We start from the raw sequence: 15602 nt of genomic DNA on the forward strand, positions 1-15602 counted from the left end.
GCTTCTGTCAAGAATAAACACCATTAATCATGAAGTCTCACCCTCTGAGTGGCTGCGCTATGCAACTGAGCAAATGCACCATCGCAAGTGGCATGTGACCCACTGCCTCCTTTTTTCCCCAAGCTCCTCGGTGAAACCATCTTCTTAGGAAACTTTTCTGCTGCCTTTACAACATTTGGAAGCCCGGGAATGCCTTTTCCTTTCAAGTTTATACACAACTGCAACTGAAATAAATTTTAGTGGCAATACATTCAGCTAAAAATTGAACCACAGACAAAGTGAAGCCATGCAGACTGTGGCTGCATTGCTGTAAATCCAACATTATAGTAAAAAGCCTGTGTTTAAGCTGGTGAGGATGAAGTCTTTGTAATTCTAAAGCTGAAACAAGTAGGAAATTTTTCCCCCGGGCCTTCTTCCCATTTTCTTCCAAACCCACATTTTCTTACTGGTTTTATAATTTAGTTTTGCTATTTCCAAATAGGTGTTGAGTTTCTTTTTGAACATATAAACATAAAATTTCTTAACATCATAAATCTACCTCAGTAGCATCTGTGGGTCTCCTTTCAAAAAAGCAACTTACATGCTAAATAATGGACATGAGCTGAAAGAAACTTACCCAGCAAAAGCACAGTCATACAAAAAGAAAAACAGACAACTTAGGTAACCTTTTTGTAACCTGTTTTAGAGCAAGTGATGATTCAATAGTGGCCATGTTATTAAGCCAGAATGAAGCAGTGCCCTACACACTAATGAGGTTAAAAAATGTAGTTAGGTCTTCATGTTAAAGGCACTTAGCAAGCAGCCTGCTTGGCAAAGACCAACTGTGTTGGAGCAGAGGACTAATCACACAGGCAGGAATCAAATCGACTGGAAGAATTAGGAGACTTGCGGCCCCGAGGAATGTAATTCATGCAGAAAAGCAGTTGTCAGAGCGAGGCCAGGGAACTGTGTGGGAAGAAAGCAAAATAAACAGCTCAACAAAGAAAACAAAGACACTCAAATAGTGGCTTTTCTGATGCTTGAGTACACTGAAACTTCAGTGGGTGCATATGACAAAAAGTCATCAAAGACGACCTCTATAAAAGCAATATACCGGTAAATAGTGAACTGGTTCAAAAACACTCAGAAAATGCCTGTAGATCTTTAAAGATAACCTTGGCAGGACAGAGAAAGTACATACATACATGCACGCATGACTGGGAGAAGAAGAAAAACAACCAAATGATACAAAGCTAAGAGAGTTAAAATGATTTCTCTTCATTTCTCTCTCTACCATTCACAGATGAGAAGAGGATGCACTCCGCATGCAAAGAGTGCTCCTGCCTGTGTGCAGCAATACTCTGTGTGAAAAAACAGCATTGCTAATTAGGATCCACTCCCACAGCGTGAGGACCACATTACTGCATCCACCAGGGGGATTATCTGACCAGAAGGAAGAGCTTGAGGCTTGTCCTAAATCTCAAAAAAACTCGTGCGCAATTCATGGGAAGTTTTTCTCATGATGAGTATGACCCATGACAGTAAAATTAAATTTTGAAATTAACTGATATATGAATCTCACAAACACTTTGTTCTCTTGAAAAATAGTATTTTTAATTAATGTGTTATTGCTCTCATAATTTCGTGGGTTTTTTATTTTTAGAGAATGAAGCTTTTATCACTTTTAGTACTTTGGAGCCTTTCTCCTCATCTCATTCATTCACTTATGATTTATCTAAACCCTCCCTACCTCAAACTCAAGAACACTATGCTCGCTACTGTTCCAGGAAATTTTAGCTTCTCTTCTTCCCTTAACTCCTTCCTCCCATTAAGGTAAGTGTTTCTTCTTCTGGAAAAGCACCTGAAAGTTTCTCACATTACCTCAAGTGAACACTGTCCTCAACATTGGTTTTGTGATACTAAGAAACACTCTTTTCCCAAATTCAGAACCAAACCAAAACAAATCCTTTCGTTTCCAGCGCTGACTGTAAGACATGTTCACAATATTACAAAACTGCAATTTGGGGAAGAAAAAAATATTTTCTTAATTTTTTTATATAATAAAATAATAACTTCACTGTTTAAAACAGAACAAAGTCGGCAATAACAAAAGAGAAATTCAGGAACTGACTATTTCTCCTATTGCACTCGCTATCCATATTTGGTTGTGAAGGGAACATTTGACTAAAATTCTAACTTTACAGAACTACAGTCCTGACAAAACAGTGATATGAAGGTTCAGCATTAATCATTTCTGTTGAGGTATGGTTGGATTTGCTTCAAACATCTGTACTATCATCAACAGACAGCCCAAAATTGATATTCACAGGGATTAGTGACTGTTACTGAATAGAGTATCAGCTAGAATTTCTCATCTAAAACTACATGCAGCAGAAAAAAAAAATTATACAAATCTACAGAAACTCCTGAATGAAATTCTACATATACACATTTCTATATAAAACACACAGATTATTTTCTGATACGCATCTTCCCCCCCTTTCCCCTAGACAAATACATGATGTGGGAAAGAAAAGCCATTTTGAAAGTGCACCTGAGTGACAATATCAGCTGTACAGTACATATTTATGCTGTACCCAGGACTGGAGTCAAGGGGTGACCTTATGAAAGCACGACTTCCAAGCTTCTCCTGTCCTCCAAACACCACTTCAAACAGCAGGTGTGCAAGTCACACATCAGCACCAACAATCATGAGAGCAGTAGGATTTGTAGGTATATGAAGCACCACTTATGTCAAAGGTGAATTCTGCTAAGGTAAAAGGGGGGAAGAAAGATATTCTGCTAACAGCCCTCTTCTTGTATTTTCTCTGCCAGCAACAAAGTTCCAGGTATGGGAGCTGGCTGAAGTGCAACCAGAGAAGGTCAGGAAAACACTCCGTTCTCATGCCAGGCTGAGAAGTGTTGTCTCTGTCAGGCCATCTTTTTGATCTTACAAGCACTAAAAGACATTTTGCTGCTACATAGTCCACAGTACAAGTTAGTCCCAACAAATGGTAAATATATAATGGCTGGAAAACTACCATCAAAAGAAACAAGAGAGAAATTCCTCGCACTGCTATTCTTGTTCTGTTTGTGTGAAAACCTGGAGTTTAAAGCATTTCCCAGGCAAAGCTGTAACTGTGAACAAGCATAAAGGAAATTAATAGTCTGGCTGCATACTTTTTTTTAAAAGTAGTAAATTCAATTTTGAAATCTTCAAGGTAAATGCATTATATGCTGGAATCATTATTAGTTCTCTAAACAGAGTAGGTAGTTGGGTATGTAAATAAAAACCCTAAGGGGAACAACCTGGCCAGCTTGGAACACACCTGCACAAGCTACCCATTTGCTCCCTCAGCATCTCTGCAATTCAATCTAATCACAGGAGTAGAAACACAGCTCCCAGAAAAGGAGTCAGGATGGAAGCCTGATGCCCAAGGAACAAGCAAGGCAAAGGAAGACAGAGGCAGGCTATACAAGCTTTCTTGGTACTGTCTTTATGATATACACTGATAGTGATCTTCCAGGGTAAAGCAGAGAACACCTGATTGCCCCGGTCATTCAGCTACTGATCTCTCTGCCAAATCTGTCTACAGTGTTGTTAAATGGGGCTATTTGCGTTGGTGGCCTCTATAAACTGGACTAGACTATCAATCTTTTCTTCCATGGGCCAGTGGAAAAGGCATGATAAATCTAGGCTGAATTTCAACAGGAGATACAGGACTGAAAGATGTGTATCTTTAAAGAGATAGCCACTTAAATCTGATATGTTTAGAAATTCTCCCTTATGTGAAATACTCCCTAATTTTCTGTTGATCCTTAACACCAATGGTCGCAACACCTCATAAATAATGCTTTCAAGAAGATGATAGGTTAGTTAATTCCTTCAGGAACTTTGTACTCCTGACTCATGGGCTGTAGGATGTTTGCCTCTGTGTCTAACCTCTGCAGAGCCTCCAGAAAATTGCCAATGCACCTATAAAGCTGACCATAAATGCAGTCGTAATCTATTGTAAATTCAGACCTACACATTTGGTGCTGGAAGGGATTAACCACCTGCCCTTCAGTGGCAAATTCATAGGGCCCAGCTTCAATGTAAATGTTACTCTGAAGTAAGGTCCCAAGCCATTTCTTGGTCATGCATCCTAAAAGTAACAATCAAACAAAATAACATTTTTCTTTAGATTGTTTCCTCTATCAATCAATAACATCAGTCATCAATGATAGCTCAGTCTGGCCTGAGGCGCAGTGATGAAAAACCCATTGAACACAAAACACAACACTTTCAGTGAAATTAAAGCATCATTGGGGTTTTTATCTAGCATCACATAACACAGAATATGCAAGGAACAGCTAGTTAGTCTCCTACACCTCAGAAACATAGCTCCAACAGCCTATGTTTTGTTACAGATATGTAAACAAATATCGACTTATACACACACACACACACACACATATAAGAAATACAGTAGGATGAGTAAGTGGTGCCAAAAACAAGGTGTTAATTTAACTTCTGTTTTTTCATCCTTTGGGAAAGAAAAAGTGCCAACTACATTCAATCCATACTCCAAAGATTCTAGGACTTGATGTCTTTGTTGGAGGAGGATGGAGTCTAAGTCAGGGAACGATAGTGTGAGAGTGTGATGAAGATGCTCTGTGTTCCTAAAACACACGCTACTCATGACTCACATTTCTTGGAGTTTATACCTACTCTAACTTCAGGGAACTTCCAATTCACAACACAGGAATCTCACAGGTACACTTTAAAAAAAGAGGAAAAGAAAAAGAAAAATCCCGACTAAGACTGTAACATTTCAGCTCTCTTTGAAGCAAGATTTAACATGAGTGGAAGAATTGTGCTGAAAAAAAAGGAGTCTGTCACAGTCCAGTACCTCACAGGCTACTGCAACAAGTTTGACAGCAGCCTCTATAGAGTTGGCTTGCTTCTGGTTCACTGCATGTGAATACCACAGTCAATATCTGCTCACTCAACTAATACTGCTGACTACAGCACAAAGAACACAGGAATTTCGTCCAAGAAACCACAGGCTCAGAGCCTTTGAATGTGCACTATATTTGGAGCTTGCATTCTTTGCAGCTGATAACAGAATGAGATAATAGAAATTTCAAGCAGCAGAGCTCAAACATTGTAGCTATTCTATATACTTTTGTTTAAATGTTAAATTAAGGTAATGATCTATATGTTCTCAAAGGTTTTGCCATTGAACATTTTTTTAAAATATTTTGTTAACATTTTACCTGTAATCTTCCATCTTTCTCAGGCTCTGAGTAGTTCCTTGCATTAGTTTTAACTGCAGAGACTTAAAATTACTCAGTTCATGACAAATGTAAGCAAAGATATTCACCCTATTATGTAAAGAGGATGCATGCACACACACACACACACACAAATTCGCCCACTTGTATACACATCTGCTCTCAGCAAGCACCCAAACAACTTGAAATCATGTCTAGTTATTCCTCAGTTTACAGAAAAATGTTACATAGAACAGTGACCTGAGGCATAGCTTTGCTGGCCATTCTTTTTGCTTCCATCATCCCTTAATTCACGCTGGTTTGAAAGCCCGCCTTAGGGAACCACTTCTCACTGGCAGCCAGGAATTCATCTAAGGACTGTTAACTGCCCAGGCGGGGTAAATCAGCTAAGTGCCAGTCCTGATAGACATCTCACTGCCCATAAACCTTGGAACTGCTCCTCTGCAACAGCATCATTCAAAAAAACCTCCTCAAGAATCCCTTTCGCTGGACTGGGCTCCACCAGCCAAACCTGTGCCTCTCTGTGTGTCAGGTGGAGAGGAGGCAACCGATCCCCTTTAGACCATCGTGGGAGTGCTCCCGAGGGCTTTTCCCAATTTTTCCTCCCCCTGCATCACAGGGCAGGATGCCCTGTACATTGCTGCTACTGCAGAGTGCTGAAGAGAGGCGGTCAGCCAGCCGCCAGCCACTGGTGGCACGTCTCGCTCATTAGGGCTGGGGGCTGCTGCCACTCGAGTGCTTTTCTCAATATTAAAAAAAAAAAAAAACATGAACCAAAGATTTGGGGGAACTTACTACCAAGAATTTTCAACAAAACAAACCATTACATTTTAAAAGCTCTTCCTTCTACATTAAAAATTTCACCATAATTTCCCCCTAATTTCAATTGCTGCAACTTGCCCAGACAGCCCGAAATCAAACTGGCTGTATAAAAAGAACAAAGAGCCTCTGTTAACGCAATATTTATCTGCTGCTATTGTTTCTCCTTTATAAATCTGTAGTTTCTTGGCATAACAATTAGCTACTCCAGAGAAAATGATTATGTCACAAAGTATTATCCACCACAGAAACAGATGAATCATGTGTGAATGATGTGAACCAAATGTAATCTGGTGCGCTCAGAGGCAATTCTGTTGACTTTCATGTAAATTTGCTGGCTTAAAAGAGGGATGGATTTTAGCAGTGAATCCTTATTTGATCTAAAGTTTATTTTTCAGCAGAAATTAAATAAGATCATTTTTCCCAAATACTGCTTTTTCCTAGAAGAGAGAGCAAATCAGTGAGAAATATAGAAGAGTTGAAATGACTGTGCAGTAACTTCAGACTGCAGTTCACCTAAACAAATGAATGTAACAACTTACATAAAACAGCTACATCAAAAATATTTAACTATTTTTATCCACATCTTAACCTACTTTCTTTTCTTTTAAAACATAGCTCAGAATCAAAACTTTAAGAGAAACACTTAACCTTTTTTTCTGCAATTCAATATGACACTACTAATTTGCTTTCCAAACTTTTTGCAATTTGAGATAGTTTTTAAAAACATTCTGTTTCTGAAGCCACTCTGCAAGCATTACAAAGCTAACGAAGGAGAATTTACGTTCTGCAAATCTTAAGGTAAATACCGCTACATAAGAATGAACAAAACACTGATTCACTCTTTTAAATGATGTAAAATTATACACTGAGTGAAATACAACAGTTGTAGCCCAGACAGAAGCTTCCTATTCCCAAGCTTTGTAAAAGGTCTGGCACTGAAAGAAAACTATCTGCTGAAGTTTATATGTGGGCATCTGGCCCTGGTATTTTACTTCCCTGAATAATCACTAAGGAAAGAGGGATACACGCTGCTTGCAGAGCCTAAATCATGCATATCTGTGGCACATAACATATTCTGTATAACCTTAACGAGTCACCAGACCATGCTGATTCCTTCTCAGAGACTTCCTATAAAAATCCTCCAGGCTATGAGCAGCTGCTTATTCTGCATGCTGCACTTCACTTCCAGAGACAGGTTTCTTGGGGTGTTTCACATCTAATACAAGATTTCTTCCTGTTTAAAGAAAATACTTTCACGGATAATTTTGGGAAGCTGTAACTACAGTCATCTTTTCATGTCCCAAGAGCTTCCCAGTCTTTCTTCTTTGATGGCTCCTGGCTAAACCATAAAACCCATTCCAAGTCTTAAAGTAATTAAAGCCAATTCAATGAGTGATGTTTTTCATGCTGGGTGGGGCTCTCCTTCCCACTGTGAAAGGATCAATGAATGCTCTGACAAGCTGACAAACTCCTTGCCAAGTCTACAGCTTAGAGGTACACTGAGGTAAAGCAGGAGGTAAAAGATTTAAGAGGTTTAAACACTCAGATTTTAAAAAATAAATTAGAGCTTAGAAATGAAAATGAAAAGAAAACTCATAATGTCAGGGACAAGGCTGGGAAATCATAAACATCCTATCAAATTTGTGACTAGCAGTTTCTCCCATAACCAAGGATATGCTTTAATCTTCTCACATTTGGGTATCCCCTATTTTGCTGCATGGTCCAAAATCAGACGATGATGAAAGCTAAGTGTCTGGGCCTGACTTTGCTTTTCTTTCCACCCTTGTGTAATTGATGTGTGTATAAACTACATACGAAATAACATATCTAAGAATCAGACTCCCTTTTTATCAACTTGGAGCTGACTGCAAGCAAAACACATGCTTTGGTTTAGTACCAGAGCATTGAGAAAGTTCAAAATGTCTGTTCAAGGCACTCATGTTAGGCGCATGCACGGTTACCTGTACATGCATCATTTCAGGACATGAGAGTGCCAAACTTGCCAGTCTCAATCAGCAGTTAGGAAAAAAAAGGAGCTTTGAATATTGTTGATCCTAGGGAGCTAAAATATACCAGCTGTACCATGCAACTTCCTTCTGGCAAAGGCATTCTCCCCCGACTGTAAGCATATTGGTAGCACCTTCCCTTAGATTTACCTGCTCACTCTTCCTCATGTGTAGTCCAGAGCTAAGGCAAAAAGGGATGGCAGAAAGAGATAGAGACTAAAGGGATGAATATTTTCAAACATGCATGATGCATCTTGTAATGAATTCAGCCCTGAAACTTTAGCTTTCCACTAGCCTCCTGCAACACATGCATTTACCACTCCAGGATGTACACAAGCCACCGCCCCAGAGCCATTCCTGATATTGCCAGCTAGCTGGCTGTTGTCTCCTGCTCCATCTCTGCAGGAATGTGTTCCCTCCACAGCCACAGTAACAGTGCCTGAAGGTATCAGGATACGTCACCTTTAAAGGCTGTCCAACTCAACCTTGAAATGAAGCACACTGGGAAAAACCTACTGATGCAACTTGGTTGAAGTGTGGGAATGAATGAATGGCCAAGAATAATAGCTTCCTAAATTGCTGAATTTCAATCCATGAGGAGAATTTTGCCTCTGCCTTAGGAGCTTGTTTTTTTATGAACAAATAAAAACTCTCATCCTAGCTAAGACAGATTTTAAAATTTGTGGGACTATGAAGGTATTTACACTTGCGCTGTCATGAAAATAGACATCCTTCTTCTTCTTCTGGTCACTGCTAATAACTCTCATTCCAAACAAAGACATCAAGCAACTGGAAGAGTTAGCCAATAATAAATTTGTGATTTGGATCTTGAAGAAAAATAGCATACTCATGGTATTAATTTCAAATAAACACCCTCATTAGCGGCATGATTTTGAATCACTGCACACCAACCAGTGAAGCCACTACACTCTAACTGATGATCTAGCAGATGTCAAGGACCAAAACAGAGATAAGCTCCAGCTCCTCCTTTAATGCCATACTTTAGAAATCAGTTTGGAAATTAGGAAAATTAGGAAAAAGCTGGACAAAAACAACAAAGAAAAACAAAGCAAGGAATGCCATTACTAAAGCCATGCTTCTTTTGGTTTGTTTTAATCATATGGTGTTTATCACACAATTTAACCTCCTTGTTCAGTGTAAAGCAGCAAAACTGAATTACAGTGTACTGGACTTTTTTAAACTGAATTTGAGAAAACACAATAATACAAGGAAAACAGAAGCTCCAGCTTCAATTCTGCCATTCATCCATTGCTGCTGAAGAACAACTCAAGTTGCATACATCTTCCTGAAGTATAAACCAGAGATGTACTGTAGAAATTCCAAGATAACTACACAGTCCTAACAGGTTTCGGTAACACAAAGTGACACATTTCAGTACATACTCATAAGGGTTTGGGGTTATTATTGGGCTGTAATTGCAGTTGTTCTAACACGTAATAAGCCATGGCTGGAAAAACAAAGGCAGGTTAATTTGTGATTTCCTCTACTCATTCAGAGGCAAATTAAGTGTCAAACAGCTAATACAGAACATATTTCATTTTATGAGATTTTAATTTAATTCTGCACCATATCGTTGATGCCTTAATGTAGGGTGGTTTATCTAAGAGGAAGAGCAATTTATAAACCTCTTTCAATTGGAATCTTTAATGATAGGATACGATAGCATAATTACAGCAATGCCTGCTAGTCCTACTATACATAAGCATCTGTCAGCAATTCCATCACAAACATAAACCCTTATTTTAAGGGTTTATAACTCAAATTATAAAACTCAGCTCCAGGCTGAAATTTAGGATGCAACAGTTCTGACCATCAGCAATTAAACTATAAGAATCACATATACATATATATTTTTTAAAAAAATATATATAAATACACACATCTTTTTAGAGCTGCAAGTACGTAAGAGCCCTGTAAACATCTTTAAAATTCTTGCTTTCTTTTTTCCTTTTCACTTAGCCAGTGTTCAAAATTATGTGCAGACACTGTAGGTACCATGCAGACAAGGCCCTCCTCAAATTTTTTCTGCACTTGTATTATATCTAAACTAATTCCACTAAGGCTTGGCAGGTTCTGGAACATATTTCAAGGATCTTGGATAACTAAAGTCATGCCTTTTTTTAAATTTTGTTTTTAATTTATATTACATACACAAATTTGAGAGTACTACAAAGCTGAGGAGAAAACCACTCCTACAATGAAGTCATTGTTGAAGCTGTAAGTAAACTTTTGCTTCCTGACTGGTTTCTTGCCATTTTCTCTCAGAATCCTCAAATATCTTCTCAATTCAGTTCTTTCTTCTTTATTTTTTTTTCTTTCTTTTTTTTTAATGGGTACTAGGACAGCAGTTCAAGTAATGGCTCCAAATGATCCCAGGTAATCCTAAGTACTACTAACACCTGGTCTGTAAAACTTGCAAGGAAACCACTGGGTGCCCACCTTACATGTACATACATTAATATATTTTCCTGAAAACTGCAAAAGCATGACAAACCATAACATCTCCAAAATATTGAAGTCTAAATGACTTTTTTTGAAGTTGCTTAATTACCATTTTATATTTAATTACATCAACCACAACAGCCCCAAGTGTCCACTACAGCTCATCATTCCAATGGTGACATAAACCAAATGAGCAAAAGGATCAACAGAAGTCAGTGGGGGAAAGTGGCCAATATAAAGGCAATTTTGAGTTTAAACCTTGGGCTGATATCAGAGTATATTTCAAAAGCAGCTGCCTGCAGTCATCACATCTGGCTAAGACCTCCTTGCCTCTGCAGGGCCCAGCTGAATCACCACCTAATCAGGGAGCAGGGGTGCACAGTACACAGCAGGGCACCTTTCCATAGAAGGAGCATGATATTGGGGTTCAGAGGGGACTACCTCTACAAACAAAGTATGAAAGAGGCATTTTCAACATCTTTTGGGGCTCTTACAGAAGTCTTGACACTGAGAGCAGTGTAGACTGCTAGTCCTGATTTCCCACTGTCACCCAAAGCAGGTAACACTAGTCTACCCACCCAAAAGCCCTGCTGTGGGCTTGGGGTGCTGTGGACTGGGTTCATGGGACTGAGGCTCCAGGGAGGGCTCAGCTCAGCAAATTCAGGAAGGGTCCCACATTGTACAGACTTCCAGAAGCCTCTTCCAAGCTGGTAGGCAGTACTTGGGTCTTGGATGATGGTCCTCTGCTGATGCAGGTTAAAACTCCCTAACCCACCTGCCCAATACAGAGAGAAGGGCAAATTCTCCACTAGCTTCAGAATGAGCAGGATTATCTCCCCCAGCTCCCAAAAGCATCCATCCATGTAGAATATTGACTGCAATGCAAAATCTAGGATGATCCTGTAATGACTATCTGAGCCTGCCACCTTCAGCTTACAACAGTATTTAGCAGCAAATTTAAGCATGAATTTGAGTGTACTTTATTATGTGGTAGATTGTGGTGTAAATGATGATGCATCTGAGGAACCCTGAGGAATAAATCACAAATTTCTGTGCTCTCTCTTTCTATAAATACCCACTTTTCCTCTAATGCCCAAGAAGACTGCAACACAGATTTATTACTTACCTCCAGGCAAATTTGCTCTGAAATTACAATTCAGTAATAGAAGAGTGAACCAAAAAAAACTGTTAGTAAAATATTGTGTGTGTACTTGGTCATGTAGTTAGGATTGTTAATATCAATTAATTCTGCTCACAGAGGAGGACTTGTTTTAAAACAACTTCATTTTTCTTCTGCATATATGTAATTACACAGCTGTAACTAATAGCCATAGAAAAGAAATCTGCCATCTAAACAACTAGCATTATTCTTCAAAGTATTACTTGTGCTTTTCTTCTTGTATTTCCTCAGTGTGAGAGGTGATTAGTAGATATGATTAAATGTATACATCAAGCCTTTTAGTGAAGCACCAAGCCCTGCTTTTCAGCTCCATTTTAAATAGTATTTAGCAGTTTTCTGGACACATCCACCGGTTTATTCTGCAATGCTGATACCTGTCTCCCCATATGGAATAAGATAAAATTTATTTCTACAGGATTTCACCACTACCACCCTTTTCTATGCATGTTATCACTGGTATTCATTTCTTTTATCTTTGTGTAAACCATGTGCTCTATCACATTTGCCATTTTGTTTGCGTGACATTCCCATCAATCAACCGATTGCCTATATGTGCACACAACAGGGACTAAGAAAATTTACCAAAAATTTCATTATGCTTCATAGCAGTCACTAGGGAAGAAAACCAACCTAATGGTTGTTTTGTAAACAAACCTTTGGCATGAAAGGAAATTTTAGCCAAGAAGAAAACCAAGCTTAATACAGATTAGATACATGTTTATCTGGCTGTATTTCACAGGGCTCAGCACTTTTTAATTTAGCCTTTATAGAATGACACAATACAGAATAAATGTCAACAAAAGACACGGGTAACCTTTGCCAGCTACCTATTATAATAGGAATTCCTCAAGCACCAGCATAGGTTTTGCTTTATGAACAGATAACCTCAATGCTTTCCAAAAGTAAATCTCACACTTTGGAAAGACTGGAAAAGTGCTTCAGGTACGTGGTTTCAAGCATTGCAAAGGTTCATGTATTTGTCCATTCTTTCAGGAAGCAAGGGGGAACACTGAATACTCACACATGCAGAGGAGGAATGGGAGATGGTTCATAATGGTAGCGTCCCTCATGATGTCTTGCATCAATTGGTACAGGAGGGTGGAATGCTGGAAAAAGGTGAGGAGGATCTGAAAAAACAAGCGAGGTTCCCAGATCTGAGTATCTCCAATGATTCTTTAAAAGCAACATTCATAAAGACAGAACAGATACTGAAAAGCATGTGTTAAGAGTGCTATGACTTAGGGGTCACAATCTCCTTTCATGCTGCTATCAATCAAGTCTGTCTGAGAGAAGAATTTGGCCCACACTGTTTGTATGAATATGTATTTACTAATTTTAATATTCTCTTATTATAGCTTAAATGGAAAAGGGCGTTAAAAAAGTCTTTAATAAATAATTATGTGCCCATATGTGAAGCATCAGATCAAAAGGACCATCACAGCTTTCATAAGCATTCCTGATTTATTTATTTTGTATTAAAACAAGAAAAAAAATCATCCCAGGGAAAAAAGCCTAAGCAGAGAATACAATGCAATAAAAACATATATCCTCAGAGATGTACACACAGTCCTACAACAGAAAGCCAAACTGAAGTGACATGCTGAGAAATGTAAGTTAAACTGGAGTAAATCAGACAACGATGTACACAGGCAAATGTGACTGGGAAAGGCCATATTGGAGATGTTTAACTGCACCACACCAATGGCTCAACCTGCAGAAATGTGTGTGAGGACAGAGGGACTCATTTCATACCCAGTTGTTAAAAAGGAAGGGTACTTTCTTTGTCCCCATGACTGGAGACCCAGGCATTCATGGCTGCAGTAAGCTCCCCTGCTCTATGTCCTCCATGGCTTTCGCAGGATGGGGGATTTTGCAGCTGTCAGAACTCCTGGTTCCTGCTGCTTCTGGAGAGCCTGGGAGATAGACAGGCTGACAAAAGGGGGAATGCACCCCTGACACCCCATGGGCTCTGCCCTAAGGAGTCAGGCACTGGCCCACCCTCCCCACGGCTTCTGCAGCCAGACTGTCCCCCAGCTTCAAGGGGCACAGCTCACACAGACCACAGCTCTCCTCACCATCACACCGCTGTGATCTGTGCGCCTCAAAATGTTACACGCTGCTCACCACTGCCTCTCAAACACTCACAATTCCCACAAAATGCTAAACACCTCCAGTGGCATGAAACAAACTGATCCCGCACAGCCATTACCCAATTGCCACTTTGAGTGATGTCATGTGTTTATCTGACACCAAAGGCTGAGAAATACAGACATTAGGTCATGTCATGGATTTACTAAAATGCTTCTAGAAAAAAAGGAAACTTCAATCGTGTACTGGCAGTAAAACTAGTTCTACTCCAATTTTGCCCACCAGCTCTTGAAAGTATCTTTTCTTTCTATTTCCTACCTTTCCTATTCATCAAAATTTAAATCTCCTCTTAGATTATATTATTTGTGAAAGCAGTTTCCTGGTCTCAACTAGAGATGTTTAAAAAAAAAAAAAGATTTTTCCTCATCATGATTTAAAAAGTTCGGTTGCTTTATTATTGCTTTTTGAAGTGCGGGAAGAATGAGAGGAACAAACCTCATTGCCCTGAGGGAATTCACACAGGGGATGAAGGGGAAAGAATTTCTGAGGAACTATTCCCAGTATTTCAAGAAAGCCTGGAAACATCTGACACAGACTGTCCAGCTACACAGCTTGGTTTTGTGAAAGGACATCAGCATGTGACTAGCCACAGTACATTTCAGCCATTTACTGACTTAGGAACCACAAATGAAAAATAATTGTGGTTTATGATGTAAACTGGAAGCCCGAACTCACAATATTCTTAATTCTGACTCTGTTGCACCAACTGGACCTTGGCATGCAATCTGTTATAAGCTTCACTCCCCATGCCAATCACTCATGGTCTCGAATGGAGGTAAAAAAATGGGTCACAGATGATCGGGAACAAACTGTCATTGAGTGAAGGATGCTTGCTGCCACCTCCTGAACACATTCCCCAGCAGACATCAAGGTGAAGGGGAAAAGGGACATCTGAAGTGTGTTTCAGCACATCTCCCTGCCTACCCTCTCCCCTGCTAAACTAGTATTTGACTACAGCAGCAGAAGCCAAAGGGAGTAGGTTTGAAAGCAGATGTCTTAGTATTTTACAGTATAAAGTCTGCCACCATTTTTTCAGCAAAAAAGGAAGTCACACCCTCATAAATGCACAGGCAAATCCTTCTCTGCCCTATGTGTCTCCTTCAAAGAGTGAGTCTGGAGAGCACAGGTAAGACCACAGAGATTTTGCTACCCATATTCATGTCAGACAGGATGTGGTTCACCTGGCCAAAACATGAAATCCCACTCAGGATGCCAAGCCTCTTCACTGTCCCACCATGACCCAGCCTGAGCACCTATCCATTAAAAGCAATCCTAGTAATTATACAGTGAAACACCATTTGACCCTCCTCAATGTCTAATTTACTTTCCATTGAGAAATGGGAACTTAGTATTAAACAACCCAAAAAAACGTATTTTTCTCTATGGAGCTTATGCAGTGCAGATCATCAACAAGTTTTATTTATGCATGGGCTATAAATCTCCAAGAACATCTTTTTGAGTCCTCTCACATTAAGCGCCTTTGTATATCTTGGTTGCATCTTGTTTGTAGTTTCCATCTGGGAAACAGCCGTACTCCATCATGGCACAGGGAGCTGTCTCTGTCAGCCCTGAGCCGTCCAGAGCAGAGCTGCATATCACACCCCAACATAATTACCCATCTCACAGTTTATTATTTACACATGAGCAATACAGCTGGTGAACATCGTAACTCATGTGTATGTGTAATAAGTTACTACACTGTAGCCATCTCTTGTTGCAACCCTTAA

General features: G+C 39.5%; 1 protein-coding gene across 7 annotated transcripts in view; it reads right to left on the reverse strand.

The window, feature by feature from the left end:
- GLI3 (GLI family zinc finger 3) overlaps nucleotides 1-15602 on the reverse strand; it is a 206749-nt gene that overhangs the window by 81599 nt on the left and 109548 nt on the right. For all 7 annotated transcript variants that reach the window (XM_030943798.1, XM_030943800.1, XM_030943794.1 and 4 more), the window contains one exon: nucleotides 12749-12854. In XM_030943798.1, coding sequence (XP_030799658.1) covers nucleotides 12749-12854 — 106 coding nt within the window. The remainder of the gene's footprint in view (nucleotides 1-12748; nucleotides 12855-15602) is intronic.

The sequence above is a fragment of the Camarhynchus parvulus genome, chromosome 2, assembly GCF_901933205.1.
Source record: "Camarhynchus parvulus chromosome 2, STF_HiC, whole genome shotgun sequence".
NCBI classification, from domain to species: domain Eukaryota; kingdom Metazoa; phylum Chordata; class Aves; order Passeriformes; family Thraupidae; genus Camarhynchus; species Camarhynchus parvulus.